The sequence below is a fragment of the Parasteatoda tepidariorum genome, chromosome 3 (genome assembly GCF_982258835.1).
Source record: "Parasteatoda tepidariorum strain Cologne lab strain chromosome 3, Ptep-v5.0, whole genome shotgun sequence".
Taxonomy (NCBI): domain Eukaryota; kingdom Metazoa; phylum Arthropoda; class Arachnida; order Araneae; family Theridiidae; genus Parasteatoda; species Parasteatoda tepidariorum.
The window spans coordinates 41,342,895-41,367,421 of NC_141757.1; the positions used below are offsets into that span (position 1 = coordinate 41,342,895).

A 24,527-nucleotide genomic window follows, 5' to 3' on the forward strand; every position below is an offset into this window, starting at 1 on the left:
TCATCTACACTCATCTCTTTTGAATTCGTCAGAGCTTTTTAGCATTTTTATTTTTTAATATTCAATGTTCGTATGCCAATAACATAGACAACATCCTTATAATGGAAAAACCATTTTATGATATGTGGAAAAACAAATTTTATTCCTTGAAAATCATAAGTTTAAGTTCTTTTTTCAAGTATAAATTCCTTTTTTGGCTTCCTTTGCGAACGAATAAACATATTTTTTGAGCTCATAAATATTTTTTTTAGAATCTCATTTTTAAAACCTCGTTACATAGTTTGCTTTTAAAAAAGTAGGTAATTATTGTTGCTCGGTTCCTTACTGATTATAAATACGCATAACAGAGTATTTTCTGAATGATGCACTTAATTAAACTAGATGAGTTAATAAATTCATCAATAGAAAGGAATACGAACTAAGACTATTTCATAGCTCAATATTCGATTCTTCTTTTTTTCTTAATTTTTTTTTAAGTAATATTCCTTTCACTATTGCAACGGCATCATTGATTTTCCACATTGTATCGAGCTTCAAAAAATTTAATTTAAATTACATGTTCTAGGTGGAGTAAAATAATAATATAAAAAAATGTCAAGGATAAATCAGGTCGATAATAGGATCCATTCATTAATGAATGGTTAAATCTTCAACGTGCTTTGGCATGCAGCCAGAAATTGCATATCGGGATTGTTTCGTGTAATGTATAAATTTTCCATTATCAGAGAACATTTATATGGTGATGACAAGCCATTTTATTTTTGACGTTTATAGAAATCTTTAATCAAAATATACTTCAAATGTCACCATAAAATAAGTTTCTCTTATTTGAAGCCTAATATTTTATTATCAGAATCTTTGTTTTACTAAATCTTCATGCCCGATTTGTTTTTGCCAATTTAAAGAAATGAAAAAAACTGATTTCTCTATAATATGTAACTAACAACATTAAATTTAATGAATTGATATATTTTAAAATTGAATAATTTTATAGAATTATTTAAATTTGTATAGAATATGATTAGTACGATTAATTATGGTAATTAACAAAGTGTAGCTATCGTACTTGAAGACATGATATGAATATTTATTATCAAGTTTTTAATGGAAATTAGTAAAAGGTAGTTCTCAGAATTTAAATTAAACTAAATGTACCTAAAGAACATTGAATTGTTTAAAAGACTTGCATTAGAGTTGCAATTTCAAGCTCATTAGCATCTTCGGCGCTTTGCAAATCTAGACTCATGATAAAGTCTTTGTGTACTCTTTTAATATTATGTTTAATCCTACAAAATATACAATAATTTATTTGTTTCTGATTCGAAAATGTAAATAGGGTTTTCTCAAATTTGCTCAAAAATGTGTCAAAATAGCTTCGAAATAAACAACAGTCGAATTTAAAAGCCCCATGTATTTAAAATCGAAACAGCATATACTCTTTTTTGAGCTAAATGCATAGAAAACCTTGAGAAAGGTTTCTACCCTTGGTTGGCGGCAGGATTCGAACCAAGGACCTTCGGGATCATAGTGAGATACTCAAATCACAACAGTCGCACAAATTGCGCAATAACTGTTTTCAGTATTTTGCCATTTCAGAAAAAAATATTATAGCTCCGAGAAGAAAAGGAAATAAAACACAATTTTGAATAATATTATAAAACAGAACCGCGATGGTTCATGGCTGGAAAAAGTTAAGCTATCATTGTGAAGGACTATATATTATACCATAAGTTTTATTACATAACTTCTAGAGTAATATTTATTTTATTCGAGTGATTCAGTGATTTTACGGTGATTATTATTGTAAAAATTAAGGTATACGAGATTTTATGTTCCGCAACATACACCAGTAAAAATTGATTCTACGGTAAGAAGTGCTAGCACTTCTTTTTTTCCGTTTTTTGATCTGGAATTTTTGACAGTGCTTTCTCAAATTTTACTTCTAAGTAAAACATGAATAGAAGTCAAGAGTCAGGAATAGGAAAATACTTGGTATTTGAAAATATTAATGAAAACGTTAATAAGAAGTTTTTATTTAATTAAATGTAATAAGTAATTAGGTTATTAAGAAGTGGTAATTATATTATCTCGTCATAATTATATTGTAATATCCTAAAAAGATCCATTTGTTAAAATATACAAGAAACATTATTTAACAAAAAAGTAAATTCAACACATTTACTTTTCAATACCTAAAGTAAAATATTGGAACAATAAAATTGAATACAATGCAGATTAGCTCTAAAATTTCAAATGCCAATTAAAATTGAACCCAGTTATCAAATTTAACCTCCACTTCATCGCTAAAATTCTGAATCAAATTCAACTAGGTTGTTAAAGCTAGATATATAATACCTTTTCTTCAAAGTAAGAAAATAAGAATGTCTTCCCTTAATTAGATAATATGGGTAATTTATGATCTCCAGGCTTTTGCATAATCTTTAGCCAGAGGATCTGACAGACTGCGAGTTAATATCTTTTAGATGTCATATGTCATTCAAGTTTAATGAAAGAAGCGAGGACCCGCGTAATTTAAAGCTAATATTCCTCTGGGGGTATTTTTATGAATTAAAATGTCCCGCAGGAATCCACTTTGATTTTCTTACCTTCAGTTTGGTGGATTATTTTATAAAAGATGCTCTGATTAAAGCAAACATACGGTTGTTTTGCTTCAGATTTAAAAGTCTTGCTTAAAATAATGTTCTGCGATTTTAATAAAAGTTCAAAGCGGAAAGCGCATATTAAATACTGTAAAAGTTAAACAAACCATAAATTAGAGTTATTTAAATGTTTTCCCAAACAGTGAATGGTTAACGGATGCTAGTTGTAATTGAAATTTGTTTTCTTCTTAGTTTCCTTTTGTCTCATTTTGCCTAAAGTGATTTGCGTAATTTGGTATAACGTGTTGGTGCGGGCGAGTTTACCAATCGGGATTTCGAAACATTTCAATTGTTGACAGACGGAAGTATTCATAACCTGTATTTCTGATGGAAGTATTCATAACTTATAAAAGCAGAAAACAAATTTTCATGGTTACATATCATCCTATTTGTGTATTTAAAGGAGGAAAAAATAGATATGTGTATAGAAATATTTATTTGTTTAAAATAAAAATAATTATTTTCTTTGTCGAAAAAAAAATATAGTAGAAAGCAATCTTATACGCAAAAATTAATATTGGTATTATTGGATATACTTTTCTTTTTAAATCGTTGATAAATTGTAAGTTTTTGACGATGATTTTCTGATGAAAAACATTTTAGAGATTTCCATTTGTTTCTCAAAATTAATGTATACATACTATATAAATGATTAGAATATCTTTTTGCCCAAGCTATTAAGTAGATTAGTATTAAGAATTGAAAAATATGTATTTTTTTGTTTATTATTCTTTGATGGTGGTTTAGATCCTAAGAGGACGGTAAAATTGTTAATTTTTCTTAGGTTTATTGAATCATTTTTTTGCTGTTTGACTTTGATTGTTTTTGATGCAAATAATTTCTTCGCCTTTCCTTTCTTGTGTAAATTGGAAAACCACAAAATATTTATTTTATTTAATTATTCATTTTTTTGAGTTTTCATCGTATTGTTTATTCTGTTCCATTCAATTCCCTATTAAAGTTTTTTTTAATAAATACGAATTTCATGAATTCAAGCATTTCTTGTCACGAATTATTTTAAGGAACGAAAAATTAATGTCCAATAAATTAATAAAAAATGCCCATAACCAATTTAATGATAAAAAGCTACTTCTGAGTGACAATTTTTTAAAAATGTTTGTAAGATAATTGGCCTGAATTTTCAGCGTTTGTTAATTTAGCGTGAGTAATTATCCTTTGCTAAATAGTTATCTTGTCTTTTATATAGATGTTACATAAATTATACATAATTATCTAAACATAATTTCATCTTAAAATCGATTACAAAACATATGTTATACTTTGTTTTTCTGTGATTATGACTTATTTTTACTGAAAGTTTTATATAGTTTTATAAAATAAATATTTCATAGGATGATTGAATTACTGCTCAAATTAAACTACGAGTATATCTCGTTTTTAAATGATAAATAAAATGCAAAGTGACAGATTCTAAAATACTTTTCTTTCTTTTCGTTTCTTTTAAATTACTATCTTACTTTCTTATTAGTATAATTACTTTTTTATATTACTATATTTTCAATTACTATTAACACTCTTCTCCATAAAATTAGTTACTAAATTAAATTTATTACTTTGAATTTATTACTATTAGTTGTTAAGTTCCAATTGTCATACATTTAAGATCATATTTCGTAATAAAGATATTTTTATTTTTACTAGACTGAGTTGCCTTTTTTATTTCACTTTGTTACTTGAAACAAAAAGTTAAAAATAAATATATAGTTAAATACACCAATCAAAGGAGAAGTATATGAATAAAAATAAACTATATACGAGTTTTTGTTCATAAGGATTAATCTAGCATTCGCTAAAAAAAATTTTTAGATTCTTTTTTATTATCACTGAAAAAATCTCAATTGAAAAGAAAAATATCTCTCTTCTTTTCCTGTCACTTTTAATGAGAGAAATTCCTGTTTATTTTAACGATTTGTGAAGGAAATTTTAAAATAGATTTCTAGGGATTCCAATTTTGTTACTCACTTAAAACAAGGCCTTTTTGAAATATTTTAAGATGATTTTAATATTTAATAAGCTCCAATAAAACACAACCTGATGAAAAATATACATGTTTTGTTATTATTAACAGTGTATGTTTATTTTGTAAAATATCAAATTAGTATTTTTATTTTAACTGTTTTAGTCGAAAGACTTATTTTAAATAATGCAAAAGTGTTTTAAAAATTCAGTACTTTTCATTTGTAAGCTTTTAAGTGACTTTGTCTTATTTTTTAAAAGAAGTATGCGACTTAAAAATAAAACTATATCTTTGAATAAAAATATATTTGAATTCTCTTGAGTTTACGAGTAACTTTTAAAGAAAATTGTGTATTCTAATCTTTTATCGCAACAAATATATATCCAAATAATGTTATTGAATTTTTACCTTTTCAATGTCAAGAATATTTTTCCAAGCATGTAAAAAACTACACAGTAAAGGCATCTTTTTTTCTGGTTGATGTACAAGAAAACAGAAATATATGCTTTTCTAGCATTCTTGCACATAAAATTTTCTTTTCCATGATTTACGTCGAGCTAAGCTTATCTACTATATGTAATGGATAAGTTTACATTGAATGGGTGTCATGGCATTATAAGGTTATAAGTTCTATGCCTTATTTTATCAAAAAAGTAGAACATGAATGAAAATTTGACTTCTTGTTGTTGTTCCTAATGTCACTTACCAACCAGCAAATATGAAGGTGAAACCAAGTGAACTTAATGAAGAGGGGGAGTTTCTTGTTTTTCAGTGGTGCCATCTAAGCTAAGAATACGACTTCCACCACACACACGTCACAGTCCGTTTATAGGGTGGACCCCATTCATGGACTTTCTTCCGCAGATCGCAATTTTGATCTGCACTATAAAATGACCAATTTCCAATTCAGTGCCCCCTAAAAATATGATTTATTATGGGGACATGGATTGCTTTGTGACCTGAATGATTTAACGTGCATTAGTCACCATTTACTGCACGGGGAGTCTTCAGCCTGGCGGGATTGAACTCACGACCTCTTAAACATGGGCCCAACGCCCAACCACCCACGCTATCCTATCCACGCTTCTTGAATAGTCTATTTTTTATTGCAAGCTTTAAGCATCTTTTAGCTCGTTAATTGAAAAGTATTATAATGAGCTAATAAGAAAATTTAAATGAAATTCATTGATGCCTTCTGATAAAAAACACATTAAGTATATAAATCCAAATGTCAGTAAAGTTCGAACACAGTGTAATCGTCTAAAATACCCATGAAGTGAAATAAAGAAATTATATTTTAGTTTTGTACGCGCTGCAGTCTTTTCATCAGTGAATTTCATATTTAAAAACAAGGGCAGCAGAAAGGATTTTATAAATGGAAGATTAAAAATACATAAAATGTTTAGTTTTCTTTTAAATCAGTTATGACTATTCTTGATTCATCATCTGTTTATTCCATTGCTTTGCATAAAAAACGCCTTCTCTTCTATGTCATATCGTTGTCATGTCTTTCTCTATATTTATATTTTGTCTGATACCACTCACTCTTTTTTTATTTATATTAATTCTTTTAAACGTGCTTTTAAAAAATTACTCATTTAAAACCAACGGTAATGGAATAGAAAAAAATATTCGTGTACTCAAAAGCAAAATTAATAGGAAAGTGGTACTAATTGGTTAGGAGAAACATAAAAAAATCGATGTCAATTAGGCTATATTGAGCCAATGATGCTTAATTAAGATAATATATGCATACTGAAATAAAAAATATTAGGCAGCAAAAGCAATGGAGTAAAGGTATTTATTTGAATGGAGGGATCGTAAAAAATCGGCGACAATTATTAGCAAAAAAATTATTAGCGACAATAGTGCTTAATTAATGTTGCTAATATGTATTAATTGAAATAAAAAAAAGTAATTTCTGAACTAAAAAGCAAAAATAAGTAGAAAAGATACTTATTCGGGTTTTCGGTAACCGTAAAAAATCTGCATATTATTATTGACACTAATGCTCAATTAATATTGATAATGTGTATTAATTGAAATTGTATATTAATTGAAATGGTGAGCTAAAAAGTCAAGCTCATGCAAGAAAGATTAATGAGAAAATCGTTTAAAAAACCCGTAAAAAATCGATTTCCCTGATAACACTTAAATCATATATATCACTGACGGTAACATGTACTACTGGTATTATGGAGATTGGCGATTTGGTTTTGATAAGAATTCAACAACGAGTTTTCCGTAGTTTCAGAATTTTTTTTCCAGTGGTAGCTAAGATAGTGTGTTAATATTTTAATGAATTAGAATTAAAAGAACTTTTTCCCACCACTACTTATCAATATTTTAACTGTAAATTAAGGGTCAGATAGAGAAATGGTAATGCTCCAAAATCCTTATAAAGTTCTAATATTTTTTACAAAAAAAAATTGCCTGCCACTGACAAATATGTATAAACTCAAATATTGAAGGGTTATGTAATAAGTAAAAAAAGATGATAAAGGTATAAAATATTGTATTTATATATTTGGTTATTATTAAAACTGCACCAATCAGTTTTAATACCGAAACTTTGGAATTAAATGTTTTACGGCCCCTCGAAAGGGCCTGAGAAAAAGCACTTAATAGTGGTAAATATTAATTATCATGAATTGGCCGCGAGCAATAGCATCACACCAAGAGAAACGAAATACATTTTGTTTTTATTGAAATGGTATGAATTACAAACAGCGATCTTTTCTTTCTTCAATAACTTAAAGTCAAGGAAGATTATATCATAAAACATTAAATAAAGAAAAGGAATTATTTTAGCTATCTTAATTGAAAAACTTAGAGGAAGAACCTGGTAATTCACTTTTTCAGAACGAAAAAAAACAGAAACAAATGTATCCGAATTACTTTATTGCCAATTTATTAGAAGGCGGAACTAATAGCTCTTTTATTTACCACTACCTATAACAGGGATCCGTAACCCTATGCCCGCGGGCACCATGGCCCCCGTCGATCGGTCTAGGTGAACCCGCTGCTTGTGCACAACGATAAATACAATATTTCAGTTTTCCATTTTCCCATAAAATGATATGCAAAAATTAATGTGGTAAATTACTACAATTGTTACATGTAATGAAAATTATTACCGAAGTAGTTAACTGAATTCTAGCAGCTTTACTGCAACTTCGACTTTTCAAGGCACTGTTACAAAATCCTGATGATGCTGACTTCGTTATGTAAATACTGAAGTACGCAGGCTCAGTAAAGGCAAAGTGCTTGATAGATTTATACATTTAATCGAAGAAATAAAAAATTATCTTGCAGCCGAAAATCAAATGTTTTTAGAACTAACAGCATCCTTTCTGGCTAGGAGATTTGTCTTTCGTAACAGACATAAATGAAAAAATAAGTAATTTAAACTTGGAGCTGCAGGGAAAAGGCAAACTTATAGCAAGAATGAGAAGGCTCGTTCAGAACAAAGTTAGTTTTCTGGATATCACATTTGAAAATAAAGTCTCTTTTGCATTTTCCAAACATGAAAAAAATGATAGGTGACAGTGAAGTCTTATTAACATTTGTCATCTACCTCCAATTGCTTCAAGATCAATTTGAAAATAACTTTCAACAATTTAATATCATCGAGTCTATGGTCACCTTTTCTGTAAATCCTTTTACCATCAAATATGCGTAACCGAAATAGCAACATGCATTTCAGAATGTCTTCAAGTTCGAGAAGAAGTGGAGATAGAAATTTTGGATCTTCAAAATGACATTATCCTCAAAACGATTATACTAGATGAGAAATTCTGGAATATTGCTGACAGAAATAATTTTTCATTCTTAAAAAGAGCAACATATAAAATAAAGTAGGTTTGCGGTTTCACATACTTGTGGGAATCATTGTTTTCGACAATGAATTCAAAATATAGATCCCGATTTATAGATGAACACCTTGACGATTGCTTGCAAGTAGGAATATCATCATGTTCTCCCAATTATGAAGCGATGGCCAGTGAAATGCAATGACAAAGATCACATTTACTTTATTTAATAAATAATTTTAATACTTCATATGTTTTGCAAGAAATTCAGTAATAATTTATTTTACACAAGAATATTAATGCTAATTATATTCATATGTTAAATTAATTTTTAAAATTAAATTTTGCGTGCGCTATATGTAGTGTTTGTATTATTACCTACTAGCCGCCTAAGGCGGCCAGCTGTCCGCCACGTTAAAGGTTTTAACAAATAAATTTTTTTAAAACATAGCAGGAAATCTGAAGATTAGTGGAAAATTAAAGTGTTCCCGTCCTGCTATTTTGTCTTCATATCCAGTTGAACAGCGACAAATATATCAAAGCGAAGCGTTCTATTTACATACCGAATATGTTGCCACATTTTTAATACAAAAGATAAACTTTTCTCCACTTTGAAAAATGTAAACTAATGCGAACCTTACAATTAAATTTTTAATTCCTTCGTATATTATTGGTTTAAGTTGTTGAAAATTAATATTTCAATTGTAAGGTTCGCATTAGCATACATTTATAAAAGTGGAGAAAAGTATATGCATTTTTTAATAGTTTTTTGAATATGGCTCTTTGAAGACAAAAAAGCAAAGATTTTCTTACAAAATGACTGATAACTAAAAAACTAATCCAAATTCCTGAAAAAGAAAAAAAAATACTTCGTCATTATGTCAAAACACAATTATGTGCCGAGTTTCGTGCCTGGGCGAGGCTTCTGGGCGATATATTGTGATTACAGACACACACACAGCCGCGTTTATTATTATGTATAGATGTCTACCAACTATAAATTTATCTTGAAAAAATAAATGGTCCCCGCCATTCAACCGATATTCTGGTATTTGCTCTTAGGTACAAAAAGGTTGGGGACTCCTGGCCTATAATTTGAAATAAAAACAATGCAAGCATACTAAAAACTAACAAGAATAAATTATGTTAAGATAAACTTGATATCAAAAACAGTTCTGTTACATTAAACATAACCATATTGAAGCAACCACTTTATGATATTTTCTCTTATTCATTAATTCCCTTAAAAATGTCATTCACCTGGTTTTTCCATCAAGCTGCTTAATTGTGTCGGTATGTGGCTTTCAGTTTTGAGCTTGATTGGGTTGAGTTTTTCACTACTGATTTATTGATTCGTTTTTTTTTATTCACCCCGTTCGAACAACGGGTATTCAGCTTGTGTAATATAAAATTATGCGATATTTATGATTTTCACTATATTGTCATAACTTTTGCATTTCAGAGTATTGTCTCAGCAGAAACCATGCCTCTATGTGATTTAGGACTGCCATCTTTCACCAATACAGGCATTTATAAGGTACAGCATTATCTGATTTCTTAATACAGATTTTATTTGAATGTGTTATCCTATGTTAAGGCTTATTTTCAGGTTAATACAAGACATGTTTTCGACAGTATAAGCTTATTTATATATTTAGCTAAAATGCACAAGGGCATTTTAACGATTTCTGCAAATAATAGTATTGAATTAGATACGGGGCAACTATTATTGCTTTTGCTTGCTTCTCTTTCAATTTTTTATTTATTTACAGCAAATACTTCTTCCATTTTCATTTATGTGATATAACGTGATTGTTCAAGAATATTGTTAGTCATGTACTTGCATACTCGTAGAGCAAATTGCATGAACAGGTTTAAAGAGAAAGGACATGGCAGACAGAGATAGGTCGTCCTTAATTAGTTTTATCGTTTTTAAATATCTGTAATAAGAAAGCTCTTGTAAGTATTTTTTTTTTATAAGAAGACAATTTTGCAGCTAATTTATCCGAATTTATCGGATCTGAATTTTTTTCTCTCAGAGCTTTCGATTTCAGTTCAATGATTTTCTGATGGATGACACTGCAGGTAGTAGAAACTGCAAATAAAAGAAGAAGAATTAATAATGACATGAAAATATTTCGAAGTATGTTACTAATTATGATTAAATAACAACATGTTCGAAATTCCACAATCCTTTGTTGTAATCGGAAGACAAAATTATTAAATGCAACCGAAAATAAACGAAAGTTTAAGCACCTTCTGTCGAAAACATTTTGAATTAAAATTAAAAAGTATAGAATAAAAATTGTTGCATGAGTCGCTATTTTAAACCTTTAAAGTTTTCGTATTTAAATGTTTGATATATATATATATATATATATATATATATATATATATATATATATATATATATATATTTATATATATATATATATATATATATATATCCGCTATTATAGTTATTTATTTATTTATTGTCATTCTATGCAGCTTTAAAATCTACGTGTACTCACAGCAACCGCATGCACTTAGTTATTCGCAATAAAAGTTTGATATATGTTTTTATTGAAGTTTCATGCATACAATTTTACAATCTGTAATTATTACAATTTTTTAATCTGTAATTATTACTTCTTTGCGCAAAGTATTAACTATTTAAAGGCTAACTAATGCAAGGAGGAACCAATTGACTTGGAATTTTATAAATTCACTGAAATCAAAAGTATGGCCAAAACAACTAGAATACGGTAAAATTTGCCATGTTTCTGGCTCTATGGGAACACCAAAGCGGTATTATTATGATAAAAGCATCAAAACAATTTATTTGCTTTTCAGTTTTGTACTTGTAAATAAATGCGTGGTAATAAGAACTATAATTTTGAAAGTCAGAATTTTCAATAAACCGTTATGATATGAACGAAAAAATTACTAAATGAGTAGTTTATATGCCTTATATTTTGGTTTCATTAATCAGTCTTATGTTTTTTAACTGAAATGTCGTTACCATACCGTAAGGTACTTGTACCAGAATTTTAGCAAGCAGTAAATAAATGCATTGCTAGTAGCAACAATCAAATTAATAGCAATTAATAAAATTTTAGATGAATTGCATGCAAAATGTAAGTCCGATAAGCAAAATTTCTTCATCATTATCTTTAAAATTAAGAAGCAAATGATAAGACATAGTAATCTTAAAACTGATTCATTTCATTTCGTTTAATCTGAGTTTTGATAGTAGTTCATAACTCATACAGTGAAGTATGTCATGAACTTATTAAATGTTCCTTATCTAATGGTTAGCATTGATGAATCTTTACTCTTTTTGCACGATAGACAGTAAATCTTTTAGTGAAAGAGGAAGTATAATTAATGTAAATATTATGATAAAAATATATTTTTTTTGAAAAAAAAACGTACAGAAATACGAACACGTTTTTCTTATGTTCCTCATATTGTGATTTAAACTAAACAAAAACGTCGATATTATTAGATAAATGCATTGTGCTGAAACTTGCCTCTTTCGATAACCCGTAGAGAAATATTCTGTGTATCTGACAGCTACTGTTTAGGAGTATGCCTCTCGAAGACATAAACCTTCTAAATCCATTCACTTGAAGGACGCAAGATAGGTTTAGTTTTTCTAAGAATCATAAGCGCGATAATAATAAGTGACAATGGCAAAGAAATTAATTCTGTGTAATTTGTGAAGCGATATTATCCTGAACTAATGTAGATTATTTATCCACATGGAGTTAGTCTTGAAATTTTCTGTAAGAGTATAACAGATGTATTTAAAGCTTATTAAGTAAATATGAAATAAATTTGATTCTAAGTAATTATTTGTTGAAACATTTGGAGTTGAATAATGATAATTTAATGCATATTAAGTGCATTAAAATTTTAATTAAGAAGAAGGAAAACGAATGAAAAAATTACACGAAGAATAAGAAAAGAAATTGCATTTTATTTAAAAAAAATTTAATCTAAGGAAGTATCAAATTAGTATGTTCGAAAGGAAAACGGAAAAAAGAACAAGAGGAATAAGCTTCTGATCAAACTGATAATCCTATCGAGTGCGAAAACTGAATGAAAATAATTCTGGTTAAATTATTGTAATGTAGAATGATAACATTTCTGGTTAAAAAAAACAACACAATTCTAAATAATAAAACCTAAATACATAATATTTGAACCATTCTTTCGGAAATTTTTCCATTCATATGACAACGGTTGCCGAAAATTCCGTTTTTTTAAAACTACCGTTCTTACTACCACTTATAATAAAAAAATACAAAGCTGTATACTAAATTTAACAGAATAAATGCTTTTTATGACATGTTGTATGGTATCATGATAAAATTGCAAAATTTCATAGACACTACTAAATTTTATTACAGATTGATTATAAAACCATATTTTCCTGTTTATTTTACCAAAATCATAACCGTAGCGCTTTGGTAAAAATTACCAAGCTTTTTGGTGTTCCTGTAGAATTAGAAACAAGATAAACGTTACCATATTCTGGTTAGTTTTGATCGTACTCTTTTTCTTAGTGTAATAGTGATTTTCAAGACGATAAATCATTATATAGTCTTGTTGAAATTTCATAATAAAACAAGAAAAAGTAAAAATTGCAGATCTAAAATAAGTCTCCCTCGTTAAAATATTTGAGGTCGTTTTTTTCCATCAAAGAATAACTATCTGTATAAATAGAATTTTAGTGGCTGGGTGGCGCAGTTGGTTTGTCGTCGGCCTTCTGAGCCCAAGTCTGCGGGTTCGATCCCCGGCCCAGACACCGGATTTTCGGGATGCAGAAAATCCTCAGCGGCCATGTCGTATGATTATGCGGCATGTAAAAGATCCCTAGAGTGCCTTATTGGCTCTTGGCATTTCCGGCAAAATTAAATTCCTAGTGCACTTTAGCATCCAAATAAAGTCTCGGTACTGCCATCTAGCGTGGCAGAAACTAGACGTCCAAATTAACATGACCAGCGGTATCTCACCTATTGTGGTGGTCCTGAAAGAGTGGATATCACCTCTGGAGAACGCACTAGGTCTGCTCATCGGCAAGACCGATTGTGCAGCTCATTGGAAATAAAAAATGTAGAATTTCGGTTGAATCCTAAACTTTTGCTAAAAAGTGTTTAAAACGATTTCCAGGAAAACAAATTTCGTACTTTTGATGAAAATCTAATCATAAAAATCTGATTAACACATTACCTTCGTATCTAACATTTTATTTTTATTATTTTTAAAACCTAAGAGAAGGAATCATGTAAGCTAAATCAATTATGTAAATCTTTGTAAGGTTACACATTCTTTATGTGAATACTCTTCACTTCTAGTTTATCAAAAACATTGAACGATCTCGAACGCTAAATTATTTGAATATGTAAATACAAAATTAATGTTCGTATTATAATACTAAAATGTTCTAATTGGGTGTGGTGTGGATTTTTGGAAATGAACCGAATGTGAACTTTAGCTCACAGCTCGCATAGAGAAAAGCAGTAAGAATTAAATATTTGGCCAAATCAGAAGCAAAAATATACCTAAAGTTGATTACGAAACTGAGAGCATTAAATAAATTGTAATAAATTTATATAACACTTTCTCTTTGGAGCTTGTAAGAAAAAATGTGTGATAATCAGCATTGAATCTATCAAAAATCAAAACATGTAGATGATTTATATGAATAATGGTGAACAAAGAAAAACGAAGAACGAAATAATATGCTACTAATAATAAAAAGGATTGACTTTCTATGCAAGAGTGCTGTGCAAGGTAAAGATTGCTAAAGTTCTAGATTTTCAAATATTTCTCTTAATTTATTTTTCGAGTAAAATTTGAAAGTACGTTTTATTTCCTCAGTATTCAATATTCTATGTACTCAAATTATCGAAGTATTTATTTAATTATTATATAAGATTTACGCACTAAATGTTAAATTCATTTTTATGGATATTAAAAAATAAAAGATTTAATCAAATTCTAGTAAAAAAAATATTTTGAAGACGATTAACCTTCACGTGATTTACACTCTCAGAAAAAGACTTTTAATGCTGATTAATACGTCAACGGTACCTATGGTTATTGCGAGCTATGAACGGAAACATATTATCAACGTAACCATAGATTTCATCATGGTTATTTTGAACCATAGGTCAATATTATGATTTAATTGTGAACCATAAGCCATGATATCCCGGTACCATATTATCATAGTCATAATTAGTCAGATTAAGTTCTATTTCCATTCATATTCCACGTCTATTCATATTTCCATTCAAGTTAAATTATACTGTCATGTAATCAATAAACTTCAAGAAATATTGTTTTCGATTTAACTATAATATTATAGAAAATATTATGATCAATTTTATGATGTTATGATTATAATTTAATTATGGTTGAAGTAAATTTAAACAATTCTATGTTACAACTTCCTAGATAAGAACTAATGTCACCGGGTGTTAAATACATTTAATCATAGCAGACGATGTGAAGCAATTATCATAGCACACACGTCTTCTTTTCCAGTTTCAAAAAAAAGGAAACATTTATGTGTGAGGAATAGATTCTATTTTACACTTTTTTGGAATAACATTTATAGATGCAAATCAAAATGCTGTTGATTTCGTAGCAAGATATTTTCAAAAGTTTAGAGAAGTATGCAAATAAATATTGTTTATGAAAATTTAATGTGATTAGATATGTGAGCTTTAGAAAATTTGCCGAACTTCAATGTAAACATTCAATCTAATTTAAAACCTAGACAGCAATATAAATTTTTAAAAAAATATATTTAAAGAAATGAACAAGTTTCTAAACTTTTTTCAATTAATTAGTTTACCGCTGGTTTCGCGGAACCAATCCATTTCATAAATCCTATGAGAATCCTTCCAAAAGGCATATTAAAGCGTCAGGTTTAAAAATTAAGCGACGAACCAAAAGTGAAGTTAAAAGTTGTACCATTAATATGTAATACTTGAAAGTTCTCCAAGAAATTACTGCCGTAAATTGCAAGGTATGGAGCTATAAATAAACTCTTTCACCTTTTGCCTTATTTTAGCGCGAATTTTGTTTGAAGTTTCTCATTTTTGTTAGACTTTTTTTATTACGAGAAGAATAGTTAATATTAAAACTACTTTAAGTACAATAATGTTTTTTCTTAATATTTCTTGCCAAGCTGCCGAAGCATTTTTTAATTGGTTGTAAAATTTTAGATGTAGACTTCAGCTTGACTTTTTCAAAATGCCATATTTTAAACAAAATTAATAAAAAGAAAGAATACGGTTTTATAAAAAAAATATCGTATTTTTTTACGCTTTAAAAATTGAGATACATACAACGAGTCGAACAGAGATTGGATACCTTGGACGAGTGCAGCACTCCATGCTGCTGCAACATTATGCCACAATTCATCGACAGTAGTGATTGACGAGTGGTGGCGTGCCAGTCGTACGTCATACATTGACCAAACGTTTTCAATTGGTGAGAGATCAGAAGAACGTGCTGGCCAGGGCAACAGACGAACATTTTCTGTGTCAAAGAAGGTCAGAACAGTGGGTACAACAAGCGGTCGTGCATTATCCTGCTGAAGTGTAGAGTTAAGGAGAACTCGAACATAAGGCAGAGCAACTGGTCCTAACACATCAGAAATGTAGCGGCTACTGTTTAAAGTGCCGGCAATGTGAGCAAGAGGTGATCGAGAAGTGTATTCAATGGAACCCCATGCCATTACTCCAGGTGACGAACCAGTATGACGATGTCAAATGCAAGCTGCCAATGGGTGTTCTTCATGATGTCACCAAACGCGGATGCGGCCATCATGATGCTGTATACAGAACCTGATTTCGTCTGAAAAGACCACGTCATGCCTTTCCTGCGTCCAAGTTCGTCATTGTTCACACCATTGGATACACTCCCGCCTGTGATGCAGCGTCAAAGGCAGCCAAAGCCATGGTCGCCATGCTGACAGTCCATGTTGTTGCAAACGTCGTCGAACTGTTCATGCAGATACTTGTTGTCTTGCAAACGACCCCATTTTTTGACTCAGGGCTCGTGACGCAGCTGTACGATCCCTTAATTCCATGTGGGTAACATGTCTGTCATCTCGACTGTTAGTGACGGGGGGCAGCTGAGATCCGGCACGGCGTTCCATATGACCGTCATGAATCCATCGATTCCATATTCTGCTAACATTCGTGGGATTTCGACCAACGCCAGCAGCAATACTTCGGTATGATAAACAGCAATACCGGTAGGCCATAATTTCACCTCGAGCAAACTCAGACACTTGCAGGTAGGCATTTCTCTTTCTTACACGAGGCATAACAAAAACTCTTTTACCCAAGAACAACGGTCAAATTCAATTTCTGTATGAGAAACATACTGTCAAAATTTCTTCTTATACACATTGTAGGTGTCGCTACCGACACCTGCTTGGCATGAATGCGGTGATAAGCTAATAATTTGCATACCTTAACATGCTTTATCCGTCCTGCAAATTTTACGTTCGTGGTGTGTCGCCTTCCTGGTGTAGTAATTTTAATGGCTAGTAGTGTATTTCTCAGAAAAAGAAAGAAAAAAAAAGCTATTTATTTATTTTTGCACAAAATCGTATTGTATTAAGTAAATTAATAGTCCTCGTTAATCATTTAAGAAACACTTTATAGCAGAACAATGATAAAATAAGTATTTAAATTTTAATTGAAATTTAAATAGACATGTTTATTAATACTATATTAAATGTTTAAATGTATAGAAAGTTTAAATTTACTATTTTTATTGATTTACAAGAGAATTTGAGAGTTGAGATAAACAATCTACTTTCATAATAATTTAATAATATCCTAAGAAGACACATTTTCATTAAAAAAAGTGTTTTGGAAAAAAAATATGACGCAAATTATAAAAAGAATATGTTTGAAATAATGCGACTTAAACGTTAATACATTATAAGTTCATGTTGAGACATATTTGATAAATTTAACTGAAAAACACATTTTCCGCTAACAAAAAGCAAATCTTTTACGATTTAAAGAAAATTGACCTTTCCTCAATTCTAAAGCAATAATTTTTCAGTCCATTTCGGAAACTATTCCTCGAAATATTCCTCCCAAGAGAATTTAATCTATCTCAAATTCCGAGAATTGATCAAAATCGATTTTTGGTCTTCGCTCCTAATAAAAAAGCTTTACATCACTGTTCTTCTTCTTTTCTTTGTTTTTCATGTCTTGTTTTATTCTCAGTTTCTCTCTTCATGTCTCTTCTTGGAGGCAATCCGACAGAGCACTTGTCTTATTTCTTCGCAAAAAAGTTTTCTCCCTTTCTTGCTTTGTTTAGATAAACTGTGTTCGTATTATTTTTACTCATTGAATATACTATAATATGCATAGAATAAGTTATACGTCTTGGTTTTAAATCAGTGAAATCATTTTTATAGTTGTTTTAAACGGAAGTTTGGTGTTTTCTTTTAAACTTTAAATGCTTTAAGTCAACTGTATCGTAATTTTAATTTTTAAGTATATTTACATTCAGAGAGTGCAAAGATTTCGTTTTCGTATTTTGTTTCTGAAACATGCATTTTTCAATGAACAGTTGCAATTGGCTCCTACTATTATTATAGAATTTTTATATTTCGTTGAATTCTAATATTTCTCGTTTACTTATTTTATGAAATATGATATACATAGCATTAAAGTTACTCTTCTTGCGTTCCAATTGGTAAAATTATTTTTATTGCCGTTTTAGCCGAAAGTTTGATGTACTTTTTATAATTTTAAGTATTTTCAGTCAGATGCATATTATTTCTTTGTATTAAAGTGCGTAATTTTGATTCTAACGTAAGTTTATATTTAAAAATTATCCGAGCTGAAATTGGCTGCAATTATTATTTTAGAATTTTTATATCTCGTACAATTCTAATGTTTCACATTAAAAATTTGAGTGAAACTGGCATTTAAACCTTTTCAAGGAAACAAACTTAAAAAAATTTAAACTGGTGATATATGCACTAAATTCTCTTGTATTTTAGACTTAAATATAAAACTATTATTAATTACATGATCGATTTTTTTTATCAGATTACTCAAAATTATTTATATTACAAGAAAAATTATATATTTATTTAGAATTTTTAAGCAATATTTTTATGGTATTTTGTTTGAGAAAATTATTATTATTTTTTTTTCACTTAGCTTTTAAAAATAAAGAGACAGGAAACTGTTAAGACACTTTAAAATTGGAACGGTGTTATTGTTAGAATATATTAAAGTTTTCAATGTTTCTGAGTCTAAAGGAACACAAAAACACTGTAATTTTTACCGAAGTGCTTTGGTAATAATTTTCACAAATTAATATTAAATATTGTTCAATAATTTGTGTTAAAATTTTGGATTAGGAGCATGACATTTAAATCATCTATATGGTTAAGTCAATTTTTTAGTTTTGCATTTTTTACTAATTTTGTTGTAATAGGAACTATAATTTTAAAAACCAGAATTTCCGGTAAAACCTTTACAGTATGAACGGAAAAAATAAATGGTTTGAAAACCGTATATTTTAGCTTTTGCACGAAAATTATGTTATGTTTTCCTTATTAGAAAAATGTAGTGCTGTGATATTAGCTGATTTTTATCTCCGTGTGGTAATACTTCAATATTCAGATAATCAATGAGAATCACCTCAATATGAAACATGAGTTTAATCAAGACGAGGTTTTTTTGAAAATTTCTTAATTTATAAGTACTTTCATGAAATTATAATTTAAGCACATTTATTGCAGATTACTTCACAAACAAACGTACAATGAGTCTAAAAAAAAAAGGGGGTAGTATCACATATTTACCTAAGCCACATTATTATCCACATTATTTCTAAACCCGCATTTACCTAATAGAATACCATGGTGCCATGGTGGCTCAGGGGAAAGAGCACTCGTCTCCCAATGATATGACCAGGATCGAATCCAAGAGGTAGCTGGTCGATATGAATTCTGCACCAGACTCACACCGACTTCAGTCCTGATGAAAAAATATTCCCGGTGGTAGAAGGACTTTGAGTTCCCTTGATAATGCCCTAACCGTGGGAGGTTTTCGTATTTTTCCCGTCCATGTAACTAAAATGTGGGTTCATGCCATCAAAATATCCTCAACAAAACGATACGAGGGCTAGTTTCTCCTAATGCTTGATAAAGGAGTTCTCTTGTCTTGGGTTCAAAAATACAGGGATACGGAATCGAACATTGATGGTCGTAAACTCAGAATTGGATTAACTGTTTTTCGTCGGCTATAAAATAATATAAAACAAAACAAAATAATATTGGAAAGTGATATTGTGATGCCACAAATTACGCGTTAAAATCCTATTTAATTTTGTATGTGTGTACACGAAGGGAGAGTTTTAAGATTAGTACATAATGTCCCTTAAAAATGCATATTTTCTATAATGGCACTTGACATAATTGTGTTGCTATTTATTATTTTTAAGTCAATTTTGATGCTTAAAAAATAAAACTGTACATTAAATTTTAGTACCAACCATTAAATATACCATTTTTCGCATAGATCCTTTCAACTGAAATTCGATGACGGTATTTTATGTCCTTTAAAAATGTTATTTAAAATGTTTAATTTTTTCTTTATTAAGATGTGTATGAGCTCAATGTAAAAGAAAAAAATATATATATAATTATGACACAGAAGACAAAAACTAATAATGCTAATTTTTTTCTTATTACTATATGTTCTATCCCGAAAAAAATCTGTTTAAATTATTACGTCTCTTTCTATAATGCTCAAGTTTCAGATCATACATTATGGATGAGATATCCCTGTTTGGACAGCAATTGAATTTAGGAATATGTTCTTTCACTGATATCGATCGAAAATATTCACTGCTATTGTTAAGCATTACCGACGTATACTTACACCATTTTATCAAAATTTTATCTTTGAATGGAGTAAAAAAATAAGATAATTAGTTACGGATATCTATTTTTCTTCGTATTTTGATTTTATGAGTTAACACTGATTTAAGTAGATTTTAGAAGTTATAGAAGTTTGAATTTGACAAGTGTCTATGCAAGTATTCTTTAATCCATAGAAGTAAAACATGATAAAAATTTGTTTTATGAATTAAACGAATAAATATAATATTTAGTTACGAATATTAATTTTGTGTTTAGTGTTCATGAGTAAAAGTTAATATAAGTAGGTTTTAGAAGAATCTGAAAAAGTAGCCATGGTATGTATCTGATATGAATCCATCTGATATGTATCCAAGTTAGAATCTGATATGTATTCATGCAAGTATTCATCAATCTATCTAAGTAAAATATGAGTGGTTTATGAATGGAAAGAGTAAATATGTGAATCTTCTATATCTAATGAATTATGTTGAGTTCGTATATTGCATTTTATCTATTATAATTATCTTAAATATCGCTTATGACATGAATAATAAATATTCCAACATTTATAACGAATAAGAAAATGAAATTTTAGTTGACACAGAAATCTGAATAACCAGTATTTTATTCTGGTAGTTTTTAAAGGTCCTGTAAGGTAATTTTTGTTACAAACAAATGGGCTCGCCCAGGTTTTCATGGTTTCTCGCCCAGGAACAATGTTTTCATGGGGCACAATAGGACCCATAATCCTCATAGAACAATCCCTGACATCTGTAGGCTACTTGAACATAGTTGCAGACCAGGTTCACGCATTCATGGCAACAGTTTTTTTCTGCGGGGGATGGTTCTTACCAACAGAATAATGCACCATGTCACAAGGGTCGAATTGTCATGGATTGGTTCGAGGAACATTCTAGTGACTTTCAAGTCATGTCTTGGCCTCCAAATTCACCTGACCTTAATCCAATAGAGCATTTGTGGTCCTACTTGGAAAACCAAATTCGTGCTGCCACGCTATCCCCTAGCAATGTGAGGGAATTGCAGGACCAGTTGGTACCAGATACCTCAGATTACCTATCAAAACCTTGTGGAATCAATGTCACGGTGGGTGCTAGCTGTTTTGAGGGCTAAAGGTGGTCCTACATGTTATTAGCAGGGTGGTCATAATGTAATGGCTCTTCGGTGTATAATTACTTCATCTTGGAATCAATTGTTATAACAACCAATTTAAAATGCTCAGTTTCAAATTGATTGAAATATATTTCGCATTTTAGCAACTAGATTAAAAGAATATATTTCACCATTGGTGAAAATTTAGGTAATATTTATATACTTAGTTTGCAGTTATCATTGAGGCTAATTACTTTTGGTAGTATGTTCTGTCTTACGATTTTATAACATTTTTAAATAAAACTTTGAAGTACTATATCGAAAATTGTCAAAATAATTATGAAACCTCATGAATTAATATTTCAGGTATTAAAAAAAAGTCAATAAGTCGTAAATTATAAAATAAAAAATAAGTAGTCAGAGACAAATTTTTGAGCCTTTTAGATAATTTATGCTTAATCTTTTCTTTCTATTGCACGATTTGATAAGCAAATAAAATTTAAAAATGTTAAAAAAGTGGAGTTTTTTTTATGTAACGTAACTTTGAATGTTTTGTTTTTAAAATATTTTTATTAAAATTGTTTAAATTGTAATTTGCTTGAGCAATGTTTTGCTATTGACATTAAAAGAATAAATAAAGTTTAAAAATGTATATTCTTATATTTTTTTTTCATTTTTAAGGAAAAATACAAATTAACGTTAAAAAAGCATTCCTCTTAAATAAATAGTTTTGTGGAGGTTTCTGAACCTGATGAAAGTAATCATTAAGATGAAGATATGTTTAATACACATAAAGAAAATAACATTTCTATTAGAACTAAGAGACAGTACAAGAGGAACTTTTACATATAACAATTAACAAACATATATTGTAGCACAACAATAAACATACGACAACATATATTTATTAATGACATGCCGTTAAGCAAATTTGCGCTTGTATGCTTGTAATGAAGTGGGCGGTGTAAATACCAACAAGATCTAAACCATAGGGGAGAGTGGGGTCAATTGTAACAGGGTACGATTGCAACAGAGCAAAATTTTCGAGTGTCGGATTCTGGATTTGGTTCCTAGGTGGAGCACAAGGTGTATTTAATAAATCTACATGTACACCCCTGCTGGTAACCATTTTTATGTACTTCTGAAAGAGTTACATCACAAAAGATTTTTAAAAGAAAGTACTTTTTTTGGTATTAGAATATTACATTGTAACAAAGTAATTTTGTTTAAACAAATAAAAATTATTAACCGAATATGTAAGTGGACACCTCAATTAACATTTAAAAAAAAAGATTAGTTTTGTTAATTATATAGCATTGCTTTTAACAAATGAAGCTGAAATGGCGTCTTGTGGACGATTGTAACAATAAGTAAAGGGACGATTGTAACAGCTGAAAATAAATAATCTTATGCTTACAAACCATTACTTAACTCTTTAAGAACCACCAATAGTTTCCTATATCATTTATATTATGTTGCATGTGCATTATTTTATTTGTCACCTTTCACAGCATAAATTCAACTTTTTAGTCCCTTAAAGTTAAAAGTTTAACCCTTTAGGTCTCTGCTCACTATTCTTTTTACTTTTAAAATATCACTACTATTTTGATCAATAAAAAAATATATCACAACTATGATAATATGTATAATTAACTATGCTTCAGTTGAATTTATAAACAGTTACAATCGACCCCGTAAGTGGGGACAATTGTAACAAATGCACGACTGTCAAAAATTGTCAATAACTAGTATAATAACATTTAAAATAAGGTATTTTTTTCTAGTTGAGGATAGTCTACTTTACTCGTCTGTCAATTAATACTAATAATATATTGGATTTTTTGTTAGTTAAAAATAGTTAAGTAAAAAATTTTACAATTGGCCCTACTCTCCCCTACATATCTCAGATTTAGTTAAGTGAACATTTTTGTTGTTAGAGATAAATAGTTTTAAGTGAAAAAAATGAAGAAAAAAGTGATAATGGAGAAAATACAGTCGAACCACGTACTTTAATACCCATTCAACTGTTGGTAAAAGATGCTTCTGAATCTGCCAGACACTATCAAAGTGGCTTAATTGTAATCGTCATTTAAACTTTCATTAAATGACTGAGAGAGGAAAATAACATTCAAAATTATTTTGAAAATTAAGAGTGAACTTTGGTTTCGGAAATGTATCGTTTTAAGTGAGAATAATTAAAAAATTAGGAATAATGAAAATTACATTCAAAGATTCAACTTAAATTTTTAAGTTCAAATGGAAGAAAACACGTTATTTCTTTAGCATTAAAAAAATTTAAAAGAAAATCAAAACAAATTTATTTATTTTGTTATGTGTACAAACTTATAAATCCAGCAAATAATATCATTTTTAATACCATTATTTTTTAAGTGGTCATTTTTAGATAAAAATAAGGCACTTTCATGCATACACAGTAAATACTGTAAAAACTATTATATCGCCTAAAACAAAAGATCCTATGAGGATTTTATTTAGAAGATAATCAACTATATTTTGAACTATTATCTTAAAAGCAACTGCTTATGTTACTAAGCTAAGGATCAATGGATTTAAATAAGCAAATTTTCATAATTTTATGTACTGATCTTCGCGAGAAAATGCGCATAAAATTGAAATGCTACTTTTTCTTTCAGTCTATAGCTCAAACCAGGTGTACTATGACCATAAATAGTCATGAAAAATTGTAGACACTTATTTTAAAAGCAAAAGGAGATATCTTGTTTAAAGTGGAGTAAAATGTGAAAAAAATCATAATTTTTAACTCAGAAAACTGAGAAAATTGATTTTTAAATAATAAAGCAATTCCTTAAATTCATAAAAATAATATGCCCCAGTCACCCTTTTACATGTTACTTTATTGCTTTTCATCCGTGAAAAGATGACAAACAATTTATTCAGGAAAATTTCAAACTCTTTTAAAAAAAAGAACTAATACCCTCTTTCTAGAAATTAGGAATTCAGTTCAGTTTCAAATTCTAGAAAATGGAGATTTCTACCTCATTACTTGTCGACATTAGTAAGCTTCAAAATCC

The 24,527-nt window shown here is 29.2% G+C and overlaps 1 protein-coding gene across 2 annotated transcripts in view; it reads left to right on the plus strand.

Annotated features, from left to right (window-relative positions):
- LOC107448012 (atrial natriuretic peptide receptor 1) overlaps nucleotides 1–24,527 on the plus strand; it is a 573,894-nt gene that overhangs the window by 422,865 nt on the left and 126,502 nt on the right. For both annotated transcript variants that reach the window (XM_087159148.1, XM_087159149.1), the window contains exon 9: nucleotides 9,913–9,987. In XM_087159148.1, coding sequence (XP_087015274.1) covers nucleotides 9,913–9,987 — 75 coding nt within the window. The remainder of the gene's footprint in view (nucleotides 1–9,912; nucleotides 9,988–24,527) is intronic.